The 22,345-nt window shown below is 40.9% G+C and overlaps 1 protein-coding gene across 1 annotated transcript in view; it reads left to right on the forward strand.

Annotated features, from left to right (window-relative positions):
• RNF150 (ring finger protein 150) overlaps positions 1 to 22,345 on the forward strand; it is a 119,726-nt gene that overhangs the window by 69,316 nt on the left and 28,065 nt on the right. The window contains exons 3-6 of the mRNA XM_042829841.1: positions 5,717 to 5,788; positions 6,193 to 6,275; positions 13,549 to 13,645; positions 20,533 to 20,743. Of these exons, the coding sequence (XP_042685775.1) occupies positions 5,717 to 5,788; positions 6,193 to 6,275; positions 13,549 to 13,645; positions 20,533 to 20,743 (463 nt within the window). The remainder of the gene's footprint in view (positions 1 to 5,716; positions 5,789 to 6,192; positions 6,276 to 13,548; positions 13,646 to 20,532; positions 20,744 to 22,345) is intronic.

The following is a 22,345-nucleotide window of genomic DNA, read 5'->3' on the forward strand; positions in this document are numbered from 1 at the left end:
GTTTGGAAGTACAAGTCTATGTGTTCAAGCGTTTTTCCTTTCTAGTCTTTTCCTTCCAGAGTTTAAATGAGACTAACATGTGCACAAAGAATTATCCTGTGCAGAGGTTTTGATAACTTTGTTATTAATACTAATTTTTTATTATTATTATTTTTTTTTTTTTGAAAAGAATAAAAAAAACAGACCTCCTAAGCAATTGTTACTTTTTTTTTTCTTCCCCAAAGCTGCAATTATTATTACAGGACAAACTGGGATTTCTTTACATACTTTCTTCACTCAATTTTGCCTGTCTTTTAATCTCCTAACTGGTCTTTTCTTATGAAACAGTGACGCATCTGGATAACGTTCAACCATTTCTGTTAGTGACTTTTTTAGTCCTGGTTATGGAGTATAGAAATGTAGGCAGCTGTTAGAATAGCTTCATTTGCTCTTTCCTTTTTCATGAGGGTTCCTTCCTCTAATTTTTTTGTTTGTTTGTTTTGTTGTTTTTGTTTGTTTGTTTGTTTTTTTAAACTTGAGCATGTTATCTTGTAACGTGAAGATGGCAGCACAAAGTTCTTAGATATTCAGATATATTCAAGAGAAATGTGTTCTGTCGCTTTTTGGGATATAGTTTAGAATGTGTTTCTTTTGTCACTTGTCTCAAAAGCTTTTGCCATTCTAGCTTGCATTTGTCTATCTGTATGAAGGCATCGTGCTTATTTGTTGTAAGCGCCTTCATTGCTGGCCAACATTAAGAAGGGAGCTTTCTTCTGTTTGTTAGTTAAAGTTAATCCAAAGGGTAAGGTTGAGATGTTTGTATAAACAGAGCTTCAGATGAAGAAGGAGCCAGCAAGCTTATTTAAGGAAAGTTGTGCCATCAGTTTCCTACCCAGTTTCCTACACACTGACTGCTCAAGTGCAAAAAGCTGTGACTCGTTAATTAGGTTTTGGTTTTAAAAACAGTGAAAAAGGAGGTTGAATTTGTTTTGACATCTGCATGATTTTAAAACCCCCATTATTAAAATAAAAGTTTAAAAGGGCCACTATTTTCTTAGTTGAAGGAGAACTTGCACTTACCTCTTTGCTAACTTCATTATGCATACTTTTCTTAGCTCTGGCTGACAGCGAGGCTGCTACCAACAGCAGTCCAGCTTCTGAGCTGGTAGCTTGGATACTGTGTTAAGTAAAGGGGAAAAGTTAGCCAACTGCAAAATATGATGTATGGCATGAAGTCATGGCTTCAACCACTGATGGATCACTTGGGGAAAGGGTCAGCCGTGGGAGGGCAGGTGAAAGCAACTCAGCTGTGTGACTGAAAGGGGTGGAGCCTGGCTGCACCTCTCCTAGACCTCATTTAAGGGCTGACTGCCATTGGGAAAGGTTCTCTTTCTGGAGATCTCTCCTTTGTGGAGTCTTTCTTGCGAACCTAGTTCTTTGGATACTGGTGAGCATTCCTTCCCTGTTTGTTTCTTTTCCCATTTTAACTGTGATAATCTTTCCAGCTGTATCACCAACTGTAATACATCATCAGCAGAAAAAGTTGAATTATAGGAAAGTAAGGTTTCTGAACATCTTTCATTGGTTACTTTGTGTATCCCTGGGTCACGTTTCATTTTACCTCTTTTCAGCTAACTGACTGTAACTATGTTTTGGTTTCCTGCAAAATGGGGAGCATCTCTTTGTCAAGACTCATCACCACCTCTGCCTCCTTGCTCTTTTGTATGCAGTGACTCTGCTTCCCATCTTGTACACAGCTGAAGTTGCTGTTCAGTCAGTAATTCCAAGAAGAACTAACTTAAAACAGCTCTGGCAAATTATACAGGCAGATAGGAAGTCTGAAGAATTTCCTGGATTTCTTCTCTTACTCCTTAGTGGAATGAAACCTGGGTGTATACCACATACATCTATATTCAGCCATCATTCTCCTTCACCCTCTCTGCAAAATCCAGGTTCACGTGCCAGAAGGGAGAACCAGTTAGGTGCTTGATTTAGCTGAGTAGAGAACCAGGACTGCAAGGCTTCCCTCTGCGTGCCGAGGCCCATTCATGTAAATGTAAAGTTAGTTGGGAATTTCTGCAGTGGAGCCTAAAATAGCCTTTCATTATGGGGTTATACTTCTGCAGATAGGTGTCATCTACAGATACAATCATGCTTCCTACAGTCATAGAAAACATGGTTACATTTCAATTTTGATTGTAACGTTTTGAGCTTTTAAAAGTGTCTTTAGCGCAGGTGATTGTATGGTACGTGTGAAAGTAGAAGGTAGGTAGTAATATTCATATGCATGAAAGTCCCAAGTTTTATTTCTCTTTTACCATTTAAAAAAAATGGTCAGGAAGTAGATATGCTCACTGTGATGTTCTTTTGATATCAAGCAAATCATGTTGTGAAAGAAAAGTGTAGTCAACCTGTTTCGTTTCCTCTGCAGCTTGTTCCTGAGGCCCTCCTGAAAATGAGAATTCTGACAATGTCCGTGAAAGACTGTGGGAATTGTTTGTATCTACCAGCATCAGGTGGCAGAGCTAATTGAAGGCAGTTTGGAATTACGTGACAAGTGAATTCCTGGAGGTCATTCTGCAAACTGTGACTTGCCATCTTAGCCTTGTAGTAGCCAGGACACAGGTTCTAAAAAGTAAAATATCACATCAGTGTGTCACACGGTTCATATTTCACCAGTAGTGTTTCTTCCTGAGGTCAGAGATCCCTTTCTGTTGTCTGTGAGCCATGGGATAGGAAGACAGCAAACAGGAGGTATTTGCGTTCCACATCTGTTGGCAGGATTTCTTCCATGTTGTTTCTTCCCATTTGCTTCTTGTTAAGAAGTTTTACGGGAAATCATTTTGAAACCAAGTGAGCTCCATAATTTTTGCAGGATGGCAAAAGCCAAAGCAGGCAGTTATTCCACCGGGACGTGCAAGTCCTGCATTAATATCCAGGGAAGAATCTAGTTTAGTGTGTAACTGACACAGCGTATGGAGGGTCCGGCAATTCTCTGAGGAAGAAAACAGGTGGTCATGAGTTCTTGTGAGAGTTTTGGGCCATTGGAGAGAGGCATCGTATTTGAAGCAGTCTTCTATCATTTACTTCCTCAGGAACAGATGAGTGATGCTTTCCATGCTACTGTCCTTTCTTTTTATATAGTAGCATCATCTCCACAAGACCACTGCATCTGATACTCTTAACTCCTTCCAGTCCAATATCGAGTGGTGCAGGCTTGCTAATGAGATAATGGGGTTTATGATTATAAATCTCTAAGCTTCATTTTAAACCCTTAAGCTATTGTAATGCCTCTTATCTTCTAGGGACAATGATTGGTTATAGCATGCCTTTTGTTCAAATAGAAGAATCCTTTGGAAGTACAACTTTGCTCCAAGTTCTTTCAGAAATTAAATCTTATTTGCGTTTAAGTCATGAACTTGACTATTTAAGATAGACAAGAGAAAGCAAACACGAAAACAAGCAGATCAAAGATGTACATGAGTCTTTAATCTTGTCCTGTCCCCTTGAAGAATGTGCAAAAAAAAAGGAGCTGAAACATTTCATTAGTTTAAGTAATAATGATAAAAAGGAATCACAAGCAGTTCCTGGAGCAGGGTGCAATGGCTCTTGTCTCGCTCTGTGTTATCAGTCTGTCTTTGATTTACATTGAAGAAACAAATAGCTGGCAAGAAATGCTTCCAGCTCTTGTCACATCTGTTTATTGAAGGGAGACTGTGAGAAAAATGTACCACAGGAAAGATATGTAACTAGAAGGAACTCCCTCACATGTAATAATTAGCTGTGCTGGGATGCACATATGTAAATCTTATATGATAGCCAAGATCATTTTCATCTCTTTAGCCAGGCCTGAAATTGCTCGCTGCTTTCAGGATTACACGTGTTCTATGTCTTTCCAATCCAATAAACTCACCCTGTAAATTAAATAGTGGCTTTAATTGAATCCAAAGAACAAAGTAGTAATTTATTAATCATATCTTTGTGGTGATGAGGTCTCAATTTACAGGCAACGTTCAGCTTCCTCCCATTTTTGGCTTCAAGCTCTCGCCCCTCCAGCTGGAAACCTTTCCCACTGACGTGCCCTCAGAATTCCAGCACAGGCAGTATTCCCGGCTCTGAAAGTTGAATGTCTTCTGAGTCACCAGAGCTCCTAAATCTCCCGCCTAACTAACTGCACATGGCTGGAAACTAGGTGGGAAAAGGGGGCGAGAAGATGAGTTGAAGTCATTTATGGGTAGCAACTTGGAATGCACTGTTATAAAACTAACAGGATGTCGTGGGAGTAGGTGTGCTGTGTGATCCTGTGCAAGACAAGCAAGAAGAAACTGAAGAGAGCCCAGAGGAGGGTTGCCAGTATGTTCTGGGATGCAACGAGTGAGAAGAGGTGGAGGGAATCTCATTTAGTAAACTGGGAGAGGAGGAGGCTGAGGGCTCTGCCTGCAGCCTCTGGTGACACGGCGCATGCTTGGAGGGAAGGCAGTGTCAGATTATTCTCAGAGATGCACAGAGAAAGGACAAGGATAATAGTCACAAATTGTAGCTAGGGAAATCCTACTTCTGTAATAATGATTTAAAACAAAAAAAAAAATGGCTGTGAGAGCAGTGAAGCACTGGAACAAATTATCCACAGTGGTTGTGAAATCTCCCTTCCTGGAGATAGTCAAAACTTGACTGGACATAGGTCTGACTTTGAAGTTGACCCAGCCTTGAAAAGGGGGTGGGAGCTCATGACCTCTCTGAGACCTTTCCAGCCTGTGAGTCTGTTGCCCAGTCTCCTTGTTGCGTTAGCACAGTGAGCAGCCAAGCCCTGGGAGTGCTGATGCAGGCACAAGCTCGCAAGCCTGCAGAAGTAGCTCCACAGAGCTGCGATTGTGGGAACTGCCCCATATCATTTTTAGCCTTATCTTCAGCTTTTGAGAACAGTGTTTTGCATCAGCTGTTGCTTTAATCTTGAGCGACGTTGGCCCAGCCAGCACAGTAACAGTGTTTTGAAAAAACGGGGGAACAGAAATGTCACGTGGTAAGCGATTTGTGGTCGCTATAGTGAAAGGAAAAAGCAAACTGTTAGGTATGAATATGATGTTCTATCAGACTATATATTGTTTTACCTGTAAGAAGTTGCAGATGCTTTTATCTCATTTTTACACCTTGTGTTACTTCTATGAAGTAGAAAAAACGAAAAAGAAAAAAAACAGTGAAGATAATTTGCGTTCGTCTTGATGAAAAAATTATCACCTCAATTGCAATACTTATATTTTGCTGAATATCTTGAATTGATCGTGGAACAAAGTAAGAATAAAGAGCTCCTGGATCTTAAGTCCAGCATTCATTAAGCTTACCAGCCCAGGCCTCATTTAAAAATGTACTTTTTGCAAGTGTGATTAAAAAAAGGAGAGGAAAGAAGTGGGATACCGAAACAGCAGACTTGTTAAGTACATTGCTACTCACTGAAATAGTATAGGTGCCATAGTGTAATATCACAAGAGGCTCATGTGCTGTCCTCTCTGGAACCGAATTAACACAGCTTTGCTTCATCAGCCATGGGGTACCAAGAAGCCTAAAATACCTACTGTGCACTTATTCTGAATAACATCATGACTGACCTCATCTGTTCACATTTATACAGAACTGTCTGGTTTCATATGCAGTTACTTGAGATTATTAAGAAATGTAAGGAGGAAAAATGAATTCTTCATGAAGAGCTACTCTTTGATTAAGAGCACATTTTGTATTACAGCGCCGGCTTGGAGATGCTGCAAAGAAAGCAATCAGCAAGCTGCAAGTCAGAACAATCAGGAAAGGTGATAAGGTAATTTTTTCAATTGCTCATTACCAAATGAATCACTGCACTGAGTATTCCTTCCGACCACCAGGATGAAGAGGCAGAACAGAAGTGGCAATTGCTTATTAAGCTCACGTGTCCTCTAGGTAGGGGAGGAATTCTGGTAATTTATGGGAGGAATGGAGTCAGGAGAGGAGGAGGTGTAATGTGGAGATGCAGAAAATCCTGAAAGTTCAAACGTGCTACCTATGTCTGCATGATTCCCAGGGAAAGTTTCTAACAGGGTATGTCTGAAAGTCTGACTTGCTTTTCTTGAAATGCATTACTGAATATGCAGCATGCATCAGGGACTGTTTTATTTTGTCACGTAGACTCTTTGAAGAGATTAGCTGACAAAATCAAAAATGAAAATGATGTTCTCTTTCCTGTAGGAAACTGAAGCAGACTTTGATAACTGTGCTGTTTGTATTGAAGGCTACAAACCCAACGATGTTGTCAGAATTTTACCTTGCAGGTAAGTTGAAGGTTGAAGGAGCTTTTAACTCTGATTGTCTGTCTGTTTCACAAGTTATGCTCTGTTCTCAGAGTATCACTCTGAGGTTTCCTGAGAGCCAGGGAGAGATGGAGAAATTAATTGCTTTGATTTATTCCTAATCTATTGTGTAAAGATATCTGAAATGATTCTTTCTTTACTTGAAGTGAAAATAACATTAGTGGTGGTAAAAACCTGAATTTAGCTTGATAGTCAGAAATTTTGTCAGATCTGGGTATATTACAAAGTTTTCAGTAGAATTTTAAACCGAAGGTTATGGTGTTTCCTCCATTTTTCTTACTGGTTTGACGTTAGTCCAGAATAACTCCCTTAGAAGAACCTGTTTCTGACTTGAAGGTGATGCCTAGGAGTGGCAGCCAGGAGTAGAGCAGGCTAACCGACAGAAGTTAGCAATTCTTATGCTGTCCTGTGCCAGGACCAAGTGCTGAGAGAATGATGTTGTCTATTGCTGCCATGGAAGTATTCCCAGACATGTGGGATATGGAGGTGACAAGAAGAGCTTTTAGGGTTGTTCCTTTCTCTTTTCACCCCTTTGTGTGAACGTGCCCAACGAAGTGTGCATGCACAGTGATGTGATGCAGGAGTGTGGCCTCTTGCCAGATAAGAGCTGTCTTCACATCTCTGTACCATTGTATTGTCTTCCTTGGGATGTCAGCTAACAAAAGATACCTCAAAGGAAATCATTTTCTTAAGATATTTCCTATAAACAGTGGTTTCCTTAGGAGAAGAGGATCAAGCATTTAATTTCCCTAGAAACCGTGATCTCAGATGTGGTACATACAGAGCCTAGTTTTTTAGTGTTTCTTCTACTGAAGGCATGTTTACTGGCTTGAAAGAGTGAAATATTTGTTTCTTTTCCTACTGTGTTTTTTCCCTAGTAGATATTTGAATGTAACAAGCTGTCCATTTGTGTTCATTCATGTGACTCATTAATCTGTTTACTGCCATCGCTAAATGGCAAACAAAAAGCAATGGATTAATCATAAATTTGACCTACTCTAAATCCCCCACAATGACAAACTGCATATGAACTCTTCTTTTTTCTGCAAATAGTTCATGAAGCAGAAATAGGAAAGAAAAAAGAGAAACTGCAAAAAAATGTGGACCTTGGCTTGACATCAAGCTTGTTTTTGTAAAGCATAATAAAGTTTGGAAATTCAATGTGATAGGGACAGGCAGTTTTCAGAAGTGGTTACACAGTGCAAAAAAAAATGTCTAAGCTCTAGCTTTCACTTGTGCCTTGCCTCCTAATTCAATTCCAGTCAGACTTCATCATGCACAGTGTTGAGTCAAGCAGAGTGAATAGGAAACACATAGTTAACAGGTGATGTTCAGTTCTTGGCTGACTTAAAAGGTCGCCTAGAAAATGACTCATGCTAAAAGGTTAACAGCAGCAGATCTGTCTTGTAAAATGCTCACAGTTTGAGTCTAAGCGATTTTGAATTATAAAAACTGAAAGATCTTTCTCAAGCAGCTGCTTAGCGGACCCTGTTAAGTGAGTAGGAGAGCACTTTTTTTTTTTATATCTTGATGAAGGCCTACAGGCACTGAAGGTTTCTTCCTTCAGCATCCTCAGTTAAACAGGTTTCACTTCAGTTCTGGTACAGTATCTGCATTAGTCTGGCATTTAATAAGAGGCTGGCATTTCACCAAGTCTTACAGAAGCCAACACCATGCTGGCTGACCTTCGTGTTTCTATCCAGGAGTTACACAAGATGCAACACTTTCTACTTGCATAGCCACATGCACCCTGAGATCAGCTGCTTTGTCCTGCAGGCTGTACTGGGAAAACTGTGGCTAGCAGACACGCTCAGTATGAAGTGCTGTATGTCTTTGTATTTCTTTTAAGGTTTCTGAGTCCTGAATCTGCTCAGAAATTGGTACCAGAAATCCATTGGATTTCAGTGGATGAGGTATGAAATGATATTTCCTAGTACTTGAGGCTGATTTCCCAAATGTCCTCTTTCTGCTGGAGAGCTGGGAGGAGAATTCTTGTTAACTTGTGCTTCTTCCTCTCTTTCCTCTTTAGAAGCCAACTCCCACAACTGACTGTATTAATAAACCTCACTCTACAGTGTATTAAATAAATACTTACTGACTCTTGATAGTGAAGAAAGTGTTGGCTTGCAGCTGGTTTTACATTGAAGTGGTAGTGAGCATCACAGTGAGGGCCCTGACACAACATCAAATATAAGCAAGTTCACTGTTCCCTGAGTCACTTCTCTTATCACAGCCCTACTTCCTTCTGCTTGTCTTCCATCTTCAGTTTCAAAACTCCCGTCTCTTCTGCCGTTCTTTGGAGAAATCACTGATGCTGCTGTTCCCTTTGTCTGCCTCTCGCTAAACTTTTCTTTCCTGCACTTGAACAGAGAGATAGGACAGCTCTTTCAGCCTCGTCTCTACTGAGAACTTTCTATTTCTTCATAACCTCTTTTTCAGATTGTTCCATTTCTGTCACCAACAGATACTGTTAGAGCTCGCACGCCTCCTCTGAACCGCCAGTGAACAACTGTGTTTTCACAGACTGTTCCACTCCTTCCCTCCCTTTTCATTAGCCTCCTGTGAAAATCATTTCATTACAGCGCTTCTTTTTTTATTCCATTTTCTCAGATACACTCATCATCGTGTCCCTTTGTCCTTGCTTCTTCTACCTTAGGAATAAACAAACAGTAACTCATATTCATCCCCAAAAGCTGAAACCTACTTGCCAGGTACTCAGCGCTGCTCAGTCCCTCATCAAAGCCCTTCTCAGTCCTCTGCTGCAGCCTGACATCTGCTGTAGGGCTGAGCAAGGGATGCTCTTAGTCCATGTCTCTGGGAATATGCCTTTCTGCTTTTGGCTCTTTTTGTTGTAGCTTATGCTTTTATTCAGGAAAAAAACCCAACCCAAGTGACTGCTAGGTTTGTTTGCATGTGCTTTGGAAAGTTGGAACTGGAACAGGAAGGTAGGAGAACAGTCCTCTTTAGCCTGGAAAAAAGGTTTTTTAAACAGTTGGCAAGTTGGAAGCTTTACAAGAGTTTTACTGTAGTGAAGTTATTATTACAATTTTTGGGCTGAGCCCAAAATAAATATGTTTTTTCTGTTGCATGTTTGAAGTTGCAGCTTTAAAGAAAACGTGAATTGCTTTTCAGACACAAACAATCTCTAGTTAACAAATAAATCGAGTGCTAATTAGATAGCTGTAAATGCAGTGTTGTGGGATTTTTGAGGTACTTTTCCTCGCTTTGGTTGATGTGAGCTGTACACAGCCTTGTGCAGGCACAGAGCAGGGCAGGAGGGATCCCAGGAGGCCACCCACCCCAGGGTGCTGGGGCACTGGCCTCACACGTGTCGTACTTGGGAGTTATTTTTCCAACACACTGCAGCCTCCAAGGATGAGGACTCTGCAGACTCTCCCGGTAATTTATTACAGTGCTTTGCCACCCTGAGAGTGATGAAGCTTTTCCTATTGTGTAACCTGAATCTCGCTTGCTGCAATTTAAACACATCATTGTGTCTCTTATCCCTGGGAGAGGTGAAAAACAGTTTGTTTCTTTTCTGCTTATGGAAAGCTTTGTCTTGTATGAGGATTTTTATGACATCTCTCCTCTCGCCTTCTTTTCTCTCAACTAATCAATTACAGTCCTTCTCAGAATCTTCTCAACCCATCCAAACCAACATAGTTTTGCAATGGATGTGGTTGCACACAACAGAACACAAAAAGCATCTTTTCTGCAGCTATGACTTAAATTATCAAAGCCATTTTCCTAGCCTGTGTTTGAAACATCTTTCTTACTGCCTCCGTGTATGGGTCGTTAATTCTGAACTCAACCGTAATGCCTTTACCTTCTCCTTTTTAAAATTGGAATCAGGCAGAAATGCAGTTGATCATTTTACGGTTTAGGATGGCTGAAATACTATAGTTACACCCTCATCTTATTTTGTACAGATTCTTATTTTACCTGGATTTAGATGGTAAACTCATCAGGACGTTTATCAATCAGTAACTTCATGACACACTGCAACAGGTTGCCCAAGGAGGTTGTGGATGCCTCATCCCTGGAGGCATTCAAGGCCAGGCTGGATGTGGCTCTGGGCAGCCTGGTCTGCTGGTTGGTGAGCCTGTACCCAGCAGGGGGTTGAAACCAGATGATCATTGTGGTCCTTTTCTACCCAGGCCATTCCATGATTCTGTGATTTTATAATTCCGCACAAAAATGTTTGCTTGTAGCTAATACAAACTCTCAAATTGAATAATCATACATCGTATAATGTGGTACAGATCTTTAAAAATGATTTTCAGTAGCATTCCACTTTTGTCAAATAATCAAGATCCTTCTATTGTACATATTAAATCTAAAATTAATGGAGCCCTAATAATGTATTATTGGGAGGTGCCAAATGATCTGTCACGTGTTTAAATTACTCAGCATCGGTAGGATTTCTTTTACAATGTCATTGTTGAAGCCAACTTTAGCATTTTTAAACTTCAGTCTGTCAAGTCTTGAAGGCATGAAAATTCCAAGCTTTTGGTGATTAATGAGCATTATGAAATGCTGTAATATGAGCCACAGCTTGACTGAAGCTTACAAAGGTTGAACTTGAAAACCAAAGAGGACTTTCTAGTCTGCAGTAAAATGGCTTGATAGAAGCTTCATTGTTGTTTGTTTTTGTTTTTTTTTTTTAATCCAAAACAGGTTTTGTAATTCTTTCTTTTTTTTTTTTTTTTTTTTTTTTTTCAAGAGCATAAATCTCAGGGTTTTTGTATTTGTATTTTGGCACAATGTGTTTCACATGCATGCAGTTAAGCATATGTATTTATAGATGTGAGTACACATTTGAGGAGAACCAACTGCTATGAAGATTTGTGTAGTTTTCCATACAGCCGAAAAACAAGGCATGTACTTTCAATACTCTGCATGAAATCATGCAGTTTCTGTAGATTAGGCTTTTGAATGTAAAATTGCACGTCCCTGTGTCATTGCACTTGGAGTTGTTGCAAATGCTTGCCTGATGGTGCATTGGATGTCTCCCTGATGGAATAAAAAGCAGAGTCATGCAGGGCAGAAATGGGAATTCAGTGCATTGTGTTTTTATCTGGTCAGGCAAGCCTTGTTTTGAAGGAGGGTTGTGAACTGCAGTAGCATTAGTCAAGTGGTGGCTTAAACTTCAAGGATCACAATACTCCATTTGCGTTAATCATGTTGACGTACAGGATCAGATGAGAAGTGACAAAGTATCGTATCACAGCCAACTGATATAATTAGACAGGTCAAACTTCCAAGAACAGATCTGCCCTTTCCCATAGCTGTGTGAAGTCAGACCAAGTACAGCAAAGCGACAATTTGCCACAGAGGTTTTTGGTGTTTTTTTTTTTTTCCACAAGGGAGTTGCCTCTTTTAGAAGCAGTGAGGACAGCATTGAAGAGAAAAGAATAAGATTCTGAGATTTCACATGGCTGTGGCTTTGAATTCCAAGTGTCATCAGGACTGAAGTCAGCTAGTGCACCAGACGGTGTGGGCTGCCACATGTTACTATGAGCTATGGCTGCAAATCGATATAGAGGAAAGAGCACCTCAGTGTCTTCCATCAGGCTGACAGGCTGCGCGTACCTTGTTATGTGAGAGAGTCTGCTACAGGATTCAGCTGCCAACCCATTCAGCTGAATGGGTACCACTTAAATATTTAAAATTATTTGGGTGCACTTAGTGAGCCTGGCTTTCTCAGAGAAAGCATTTCTTGCTGGAGGCTTGTGTGTGCTGCTGAGCCCCTGCTCCAGGTAGCATGCTGGGCAGCTGTGACCTGTGCCCCCCCGCTGATACCTGGTGGCTTGGATGGCAAGCAGTGTGACTGGCTGTGACAGCCATCTCCAGCCTCTGCCTGCCTGTTCTCAAATGTGAAAGTTCAAACAGGCTGAAATGGGACTTTCAGGCTCTGCTAACTAAGATGTGGGACACCTGTAACAGGCCTTGGGGAAATGAGAGCTTATATACATGTTATTTTAAAGCAAGTCTTAGCGTTCTTGGGAAAGTCTGTGTATAGTGATCTTCATATTACAAAATAAAATACCGTCAGTTTTGCTTAGGTTATTCATTGTTTTGAAAAGATTTTCCTACGTGTCAGTGTAGTTTCTGAGGCTATGAATGTGGTAGGAAATTTTGCTCATTTTCTGCAGGAGCTGAGAACGAACTATCCCAAGCCACAGAGCACTGTTGATTGGTAATAGGTGCATTACATAAGCTAGTGGAGCACAAATATGTCAGCCCAAATATGCTGCCTGTGAATTAAAAGAAAAGGAGAAAGAAGCGAGAGAGGAACTTTTCTGCCTTATGCTGAGCATCAGCTGCTGTAATTGACCTCCTCACGAGTGGTTTTTAAATCCTAAGCCCCATTTTCCTGTGTTTTGTAACGTTCATCCTTGATAACCACAATGTAACAGAATATGCTCACAAGAGAGAATACAGCTGTCAGGTTCATGCATTAAGTATCTCCGTGTTCCATCTCAGTGTCTGTCAGGCTAAGTTAGATAATAATTTTGAGTTCCTCTGCCTGGGTTATAAATATATATGGTTTTATATGTATATATAAATATATAAACCCATGCCCCGCAGCAGCCATGAGTCTCAGGTAGTTGTGTAGTGGTCTCTTCAGATGAAGCATGGGTTTAGGAACAATCCCTTCAGGGCTGGAATTGTGTAGGAGCTCACTCCATTGGGTAAATTAGAAAGAGCAGGGAAGTCAGGGACCATACTTTAAAAGGCATCATCCTGATATTTCCATGTAAATGAAGATATACATTTATTCATTTCACTTGTTTTCCTTATGTCTGTATCCTTAAAAATAATACCAGGCCCCAGTGGCTTAATCTTTCTGTAATATGTAATCAGATTTGTTTGCGGAACCATCAAGAAATTCACATGATTTCACCTGTAGTAGGTTTTGCTTACTTGACGGTGTTTAACATTTAAGGAATGTGTTTTGCTACTAATTCATTGTGTTTTTCCTAGTTGTCTAATCGTGTACATTTTCTTTTCCAAGGTCAATTGAGTAATACTTTGCACACATGCTTGACACGCTGCAGAAATCATTGTAAAGCCTTGTCTGCAGAGGATTTAGTCTGGCAGTCCTTGCAGAAGTCACAAACCATACTATTTGAAAAGCTTGCACTTACTGAATTCGGGAAAAGCATCTGGTGTTAAGTGGTAAATCGTGCTGTTGTGGATTTGAATTAAAGCATCTTGTTTCTCGTTGCAGGCACCTTTTTCACAAGTCCTGTGTAGACCCCTGGCTGCTAGACCATCGTACCTGCCCTATGTGTAAAATGAATATTTTAAAAGCTCTAGGGATCCCGGTAAGCACTTCACAGGGGAGCTGTCTTGGGCAAAAAGGGAGCGTCAGCCATGTGGGTGCATGCCCAGACCTATACCTGTCTGCTCCCATCCTACTCTTCTGACCATGTTATTGATGTGTTAATTAATTTACTAAGGATAATAGAAGCTGGTCTGGGCCTCTCCTTCACCCCACTTATGTTACCATGGAAGAGTCTTTATTGGGGTTAATGTGTCACTTGCCCAGTTTGTGGAGCAGGGTATCATTTACTGGTGTTCAGGTGGATCTGTGTTCTTTCATATTGCTTTTATTTATGTTTCAAATCAGAGCTTGATTTGTTTTTACAATCCCACACTGAGTTTAAATCTCAAAGCAGAAGATAAACAGTTAAAATTTTCCCTGATACACCAGTCGAGGACAGGTAGTGACTTTATCTAGGAAGGCCAATCTCTTTTCTGTCTGATTTCTCTTGAAGTTTATCTGTGGCAAGGTCTGTACTGCTAATTCCAATTAGGAAGATTTCTACCAGTAACTAAATATGTGGCAGACCACATGCCGTATAAGAAATGGTTGAGCTCTTTATTGTTTAGTACATTTCGATGTGGTTAGAATCAGTTAAAACAATTGATCTTTTTAGGTTGTATGTTTCCACTCAGTGCATATCCTGTCTGCCATACAGTTTCCTAACTGCAGTTACCAGAGATCAGGGGCTTATCCAGGAAGCAGTGAGTCATTTTCTTGCAGTGTGTGAGCCTTGCCATGTGTCAGTGAAGTTTAATAGTGAAGCACTGCTGGTCAGTACATTAACAGGTGCTGTAGATACCCTCCCCAGTTGGTGACATGCCAATCGACAAATGAAAGAGTTATATAAAGTATAACACATAATAAGAACATATCAGGGAAGCTGATGTGGCCACGCCTCAGAAGATCTGTTTTGTGGAGACAAGGGACAGGTTGTTGCAGAAAAAACTTTATGGCATGTGATGAAGTTTGTTTTTACAGGAGGAGGCAAGTGTGTTAGTCAACCTAACATAATCCAAGCTAAAAATGCAGTGGAAGAATGACATAAAGCATTGTAGCTAGTGTAACTCATCGTTACAGTTGGGATAATTTTTCTTCTGTAAGTGTATATTATCTTTGAAATACTAAAAGATGATAGAACTGTTAAATATGTTTCAGACATAACAAAAGGATCCGTGCCATTCAGCATGGCTCTCTGCAGGTTTTAATACAGAATTTTTTCCCCAGTTCCATATCACAGTTCATAGACCTGCCAGTGAAATTACCCAGGATTTTGATATACCTAGCATACTTCCCATGGCTTTATTCCACACGTGCGATAGCATGCAATTCCTGCTCTCAGGGCAGTCCATTCCTCTTGGTATTTTTGCTTCATTACCAATACAAACACAGACCTCCACCAAACTGCAGTGAGATGTTTCAGTCTTTCCAGAAAGTTCAGTACCTTCAGTAAGTATTCACATCCAGAAAGGACTCTCAGAGACCTCACTGACAGCTGCTGAAGGCCAAGCATGTCTGCAAATCAGCCACAGGTAATCTGAGGCTGGAAACATCAAGAGGAGGAAGAACATGCCTAGAGGCCACATGTGAAAGTTTTGATTTTCATGAGTGGCTTTACTATACACAAACAGCTGTGCAGCAGCAGCTAAGGAGGTTGTGGATGCTCCATCCCTGGAGGCATTCAAGGTCAGGCTGGATGTGGCTTTTGGGAATCTGGTCTGGTGGTTGGTGATCCTGCCCATGACAGGGGGTCAAAGCGTGATGATCTTTATGGTCCTTTTCAACCCAGGCCATTCTATGATTCTATGTTTCTGTGATTCTACGAACTTAATTGCCAGGAATAATTTAAAGCACTGTTCAGTTCACAAGGCCTTTGTGTTACTTCTCACAACTCCCAGTCTTGTTCTTTCTACATTGTGTGGCAGAGGTGGGATCTGTTCTGTTTTCCTCAGTGAGGGCTTCCCACATGGAATTTTGTGGAAATTACTCTGCTGTTCTTGTAATTAAGGATACTGTTGTAATCCACATATACAGCCATGTCAAATGAAGATTTCAGTCAACTTCAGTAACAATCTCTGAACAGTAAAATCAGATGCTCGGATATTAATGTGCCCATAGCAGAATTTGCTCAGAACAATTTATTTTCTTAATTTCAGTTAAAAGTTCCTTAGCTTGTTCTAAAACAACAAACTGAAAACAGTCTGCTCCATTGTTTGGAGAAAGCATGCTGGCTTCCACCTGCAGAAGCATTGGTTACATTTAGGGAGGGAGAGCATCATGTTAGCTTTACCCCTTGAAGTGAATTACAGTAGGAGCTGTTGTCCATGGGAGCTAGGAGCAAATGGTGGCCTTCACGTTGGGGCTTTCCTTTGGCTTGACTGCAAACAAAACAGTCTGAGAGCCTCTGCTAACTTCAGGTTTAAATTCCTGTTCTGTTATCAATTGGTGCTCTTATGTTTTCTCTGCCTTTTCTTTCTAAACTCTTAATCCTCTCCTGTGCCTACTTCTCCTCTGTGTAGCCCCCTCCTGCCCAGTGTCACTGCTCAGCTCCCAGGGCCTTTCTCCAGCTGCTCACAAACTGTGCATCTTCACCCTTCTCCTTGTGGGGAGCAGCTGAGGGTGGGCCCAGGAGGACATTGCTCCTGTGTGGTGTTTTCTGGTGCCATGGGGAGCTTCCCATCACTGCAGAAAGCCTGCAGTCATCAGTCCCAAATAAGGCACCAGGCTCTATCAGCATTCATGAACTGATTTTTTTTTCAGAGGCTCATGATTTATCTAGATGTCAGTAGGCTGTTGTTGGAGAAGACATTTCCCAGGAAGAAGCTATAAAGCTCTAGGGCTTCTCAGCGAGAGGTGGCAAACATTTCTGTAGAGCGGATAAAGCAAAATGCCATTCCCTAACCATGTTCTTGAGTCTTGCTGAGCCTTCTTAGCTGAAATTTCCACGCAGAGAAAAGAAGCCTTAGGCAAGCAGCAGGCTCTGTTGGGCGGCTTGAGCATAAATGGCCCAAATCCTTTGCAGGCTTGTACAATGGGAGGAATGAGAAAATCTTACCGTAGGCAGGCTTGTTACCATTTTTTCCTGCCAACTGTGTGCTTGTCCTATGGTGGTTGTTAAAGAGCTGGCTTGTGCAACTTGGGATTGATCGTGCTTCATTTAGCAGGGAGACCCAGGATTTTCCAGAAAATGATAAGTTAAAAAAAAAAAAAAAATATTTCAATTCAGTACACATCTAAACTCTCTATTTAGTTTGTAACAAAGGCTTCAGTTTGTCTGCCCTAAAACCAGGTTCTTCAGCTGCAATGAAGCACCAGAGTGACTGTGCTGATTTTCACAGTAGCTGAGCACTCAAACATCCCAGCTTTTCACTGCAGCTCAGGAGGATAATTAACTAAATATCTATCAGCAACCATTTGGTGTAACCTTTTCTACTATCTCTGCTGGTGTAGCCAACTCACAGACTTTGCTTCTTCTGGCTGTAGTATTTTAAGTAAATAATCAGTGGAAGCGTCTTTCAGTTTCGAAGACCTACGCTGCTTTTGGGGTGATTGTACCACATAGAATAGTTTCCCTCTGCTTCTCCTTCCTTTCTGCAAATATCTGCTGGATATGCAGACAGTTGCATTTTGGCAGTGGATTGGATGACTTGAAGCTATTCGCTAAGATCCTTAGCCAAGAGCTCAGAAGTCAATACAAAGCCTTCCCTTGACTGTAGTGGAATTGTGCCCTCAAAGCACTTACAGCAGGTAATGAGTGAAACCAATATAATTAAACTTAGAAAATGTATCTGGGTCACTCTAACAGCAAAACCCAGAATATATTTTTTTCTATCAGTATTTTGTACCATTGATTTTATAGTATGCCGCTTAATCGGGGGTGTTTTTTCCAGCCAGAATCATTTGGGAGTAAAGGGATTAATTATATTGAGAAGTGTTATTTTAGATTCTTTAATGTTTGGTTTGGCTTTCAATTATAATCCCCTGTTTTTAAGGGTTTAAAAGTTGGCGATAAAACCCCATTCTAGGAATAGCTGGAATCAGAGCAAAGGATAGACAACCAATCCCTTGAAAAAAATTAGAAATCATTTTTCTTGCAGTAGAAAAATAAAACAGTTGTTTTTTCTTTAAGGTACAGTGCCCTCAAAGCCAAATCTCATTTAAAAATGAAATTCTGAAGACGTTTGTTTCAACAGCTAAGAGCGATAGATCTAATGAACGTTTCAGATAAATAACTGGTATTTCACTTAGGAAAGTACAGGATCCGTGGGTTCCATTAAAGCTAGGTATATCCAAACGTGCCTTTATCCCCAGCTGCAAGGAGCTCGCCCTGCCTGTGGATTAGGCTGGAGCCTGACTATGGCAATTCTAATTTTTTATCCCAAATTTCAGCTTGTGCATATCAGTCATCTGGGGGTTATGTAAAATTCCTGTCTTTTTCATCAGGAGCATTTGTGAAAAATAGTCTTGAGGGGGCCAACAATCAGACAGGGAATGTATGGGAGGGGAGAAAACATGCTAAGTTCCTGGTTCTGAAAAATAAAAACAAAAAACAATCCAGCATATGGTAACCTTCTGCGTTCAAAGGGATTACTCTTGTGCTTAAAGCTAAGCCTCTGTTTATGTTTTTGCTGTATATGTTGCTTAGTTTCTAGATGCCTGATGTTGGAGGCAGGCAGGTAGTGAGATTTTCAGAAATGCCTTCATGCAGGCATGTCCAACCTGTGGCTGCACCCTGCCCCACACCCATCAACATCCCATTCTGTGTTTTTGCCGTGCAATAGCTGGCAGCAGAGGGGCCCTCTGCCTAAATGGCATCTGACATGGAAGTGGGTATGAAGCAAACGTGTGTTAATTCCTCCTTGTGGAAAAAATGGCACCCATTGACATTCATTGATACTTGCTGAATGTTTCTGGAGACCAAACAACGGATGTGAGCAGAGTGAGGTGGTGGGTGGTGCGTTTCAGCAGTGGCAGTACCTCTGCTGGTGCAGATTTTGGTGAGCGTGGCATGCAGTCTCTTGTTCATCACTGGCAGCAATGCATAGCTAATGGTAGTGGCTGTGTTGAAAAGGTGTTATGTAGCTGAGGATTTCCTCTATTAGTGTTCTTGTGTTCTTTGTATCTGTTGTCCTTTCCATGGAAATAAATAGGAGGCATTACTTTCAGGCTGATCTATGTTATGTATATGCTGCCCAAGACAGTTTCTCTTTCCTCAAAGTGTCCCAGGCAAGCCAAAAGTTTGGACACACGTGCCTTAGCATGTGAGATACCTGAGCATAGCAGAAAATCAAGTTCACAGAGCAGAGTTCATCTCCTCTGACTTGAGCCCTCCAAATAGAGAATTTCCAGTTTAGCGGTTTAAACCCCCTCTGTGTTTAGTGGTAATCAGTAGGAAGGTAGAGTGGGCCGTTCACACCACTTACCATCGAGGGGAAGAAATCACGTGGCAAAATTACCTTCAGGTCATTCAGGTTACAGTAAGCCTAAATGACTAATCCAGATTATCTGTCTGATTCCTGGGCAATAAACATAAATGGGAGCAACTTAACTTCACACGTTTCCTAACTGAGCAAGGTATCTACATAACAGTAGCTCAACCTTGCGATGCTCCTTTGTCAATTTAAAGGTTTTGTACCCTAACATACAGTACCTTCATTTCTGAATTAACCTTTCGTTTGTTTGTTTTTGCAGTATATCAGAACTTCAAACCCAATTCTTGCAATAGTTGTGCCAAAATGTTTTCTCTGTGCCTTGGGGAGAACTAAATCTTCCTGAGTGGGCTAGTGGCACAAGAATGTGTTTCAAAAGGCTCTTTCCCTCTGTGTTTTTCACCATTGTAAATGGAGAACTCCATAGTAGTTGCTGATATATGAATGGGAGCATCTGATCTTGATTGGGTTGGCATAAAGCAATCAAGGGTAGAAATTAGTCTTACTGCTTTAAGTCCTCAGCTTGGATGTAGTCTTCTTACTGGACAAACAACTCTTCCTGCCTCTTGGTGCTCACTTGAAATCTCAGTGTTCTTCCTGAATAGGTACTCTCATGCCAAGGATGCAGTGCAAAAGCTGCACAATGCATTGCTTCCTTGTTAGCTCAGTGAAAATTTAAACACCTGGCTTGAAGAGCTTGGCTCATTCTGTATGAATAGTCATGTTCATATAAAACTGCAAAAGAGAAGAAATTACGCAGGTCTGGATTCCATCCCTGGTGTTTGAATCACAAACCAAGGAAGAATCTGGACTGAGTTTTCAGTTTTCCAATATTGTTTGTTTGTTTGTTTTCTCATCATTCTATTTATGTGGAAAATGTAGCATGAGCAAAGGGGACAATCTTGTGATTTTAAAATAGGTGTCTTATCAGCAGCTTTGGCTTCTATTTTTTGCACCTCACATGTAAATTTGCCCACAGGCAATTCCCATGAATTCCTATTCCTGGAAGCTCCGATATCTGCTCTATAAAATGTATATTTAGGGAAACAGTGATCATCTCCCTTCAGCTACTGTCTGTTTACATTTATAATCTGACTCAGCAGTCTGCCTGTGTTGAGAGACCACATCAATAAGTGCACTACTTTTTCAATTTACATGTTCCCAAAAACCTCTCAGTACAAATAATGGTATTTAGAGACCGTGATTGGGAGTTTGGCAGTGGGTATTTTTAATGCGTGCTTTGGGTCTCTCTTGCAACAGATTGTATCAAGCTTGCAAACTGTGCATGTTCATTCATCGTATGTTGCCATTTTCAGTACTTGTTCGTAAGCACTTCCATGGGAATCGAGAAAGTGGCAGTAGGAGCAGTGGGCCTGAGAAAAAGTGAAAAAGTGAGAGCAGGTGTATTAAATGTTTTTATAAAGTAAAAGCTCGATTTTCTTCTTTCCTTTCCCATTAGCCCAACGCAGATTGTATGGACGATATACCTCCAGACTTGGAAGCCTCCATAGGAGGACCACCAACCAACCAGATAACAGGAGCCAGCGATATTACAGTGAACGAGAGCTCTGTAGCCCTGGATCCCCCGGTGCGGACTGTGGGAGTACTACAAGTAATCCAAGACGTAGACTCCTTTCCCCAGGCTGGGGAGGGTAACTTCACAACAAGCAGTAAGTTCCTCTTTGTGGCAGAATTTGCACGGGGAGAAATGGTTAGAAACTTGAATCGCAGACCAATATTTAATGGGGGAAAAGTGGCCTTTGAAGGCTTTTATAGTGGAGCAGTGGCCTTACGTTAAGCCCAGAGGAACTCCACAAGGTAAGTAGTTAAAGATATCGTGTCGTTCTGCTGCACTGCAACCACTGTGTGTAGTGTTTGCCTGTGTGCAAACTCTGTGTTCTGATTTTTGTCTTTCCTTTCATCTTCTTATGTCAACTGGAGCTCATCAGCTTCTTTATTCACTTTTGGTTTTCTCATTTTATAACGTTTGATGGTCAGAGTTCCTGCACTTGAAAATTTGAGCATAGTGAAATAACACTGCCAAGTTTTACTAAAAAGGAGAAATTTGAATATTTTCAGTGGTTAGTTTTCACTTGTTCAAGGGCTGCCATTTCAGCTACTAACTCTCCAAATGTCTGCACTTTGTTCCTAAAAATGATGTTCCTTGTTGGTAGTCTACTGACAGTTTAAGAAGAACGTTTGTCAGCTGCTTTGGTTGAGCATTGTAGTAGACTCAAATTCTTTCTATTAGGTAAAATAGCAAATCAATATATCTGTTTGATACATAATACTAATACTGTTGTATTAGTATTCTGTGATTCTATTTACAATATTGTAAAAAATCATCAGATATACTTGAAGGGAATAAGAAGAATATGAAAATACAGTTTTGTTTATGGAGCTAGCATGGGTCCTGGGGGAAAAAAAAAAAAAAAAAAAGTGTTTTTACATATTAGTCTGGGCCTGAGTCAAGCAATAGTATGATGTGTGAACGATAGAAGAAACATGAGGGGACTCATATCACAACCAGTGTGATGGCAGTGAAACACTTGTGACATTAGCTATAAGTGACCCAAAAATGGGTTTTTAATTTTTCTCCCTGTTGGTTAGGTACTTGTTTCAGTTTTGGTCCTTTTACAGTCAAAGTTCAGGGTCCAACAAGGTCATTGACACAGCTGTGATTTTCTTAAGCCTTTTCGGATGCTGGCAAGGGCTGTTCAAAATGAGGTGTTATTTTGTTCCTTCCAGTAATTGTTTTTAAAAACATTTTAGGCTGATTTAAACTATGAAGGAGGGGTTTTACATCACAGTATCTCAATACTACCAAAGACTGGGCTACACTCTGCTTTCAGCTGTACCCCTGGTATGTTCCTGTAGCAGCAGCTCCCCTAGCAGGTAATACCCTTTTCTCACTGTTCTTTACAAGGCCTAGTACTGATGTAGGAAAGAAGGGACCAGACCTATAGCTGCATGGCCCACACTGATTAAAAAGAGCAGTCTGGTGTAAAACCCAGCACAGGGGGCGATTCATGCTTTTCATCCCAGGATCTTGGCACACTGAGAAGCAGTTCTGCTGGTTTGCCATCAGGGGTTCCAGTGTCGAGGCAGCCAGGGAGCACAAGAGCTCAGTACTGCTCTAGCCACTCTCTTCTCCTTCCTTCTGGTTTGTTTACAGAGTCTGTAGAAGGATAGTGTAAACACATTTGTTCTTAGTTTTCCAAGTTGCCAGCTAAGTAACTGGTTGAAAAACTTGCTTTGAGCCAGAGGAACAA

Source organism: Centrocercus urophasianus, unplaced genomic scaffold (assembly GCF_019232065.1).
Source record: "Centrocercus urophasianus isolate 14NV4802_14NV808 unplaced genomic scaffold, USGS_Curo_1.0 seq_32, whole genome shotgun sequence".
Taxonomy (NCBI): domain Eukaryota; kingdom Metazoa; phylum Chordata; class Aves; order Galliformes; family Phasianidae; genus Centrocercus; species Centrocercus urophasianus.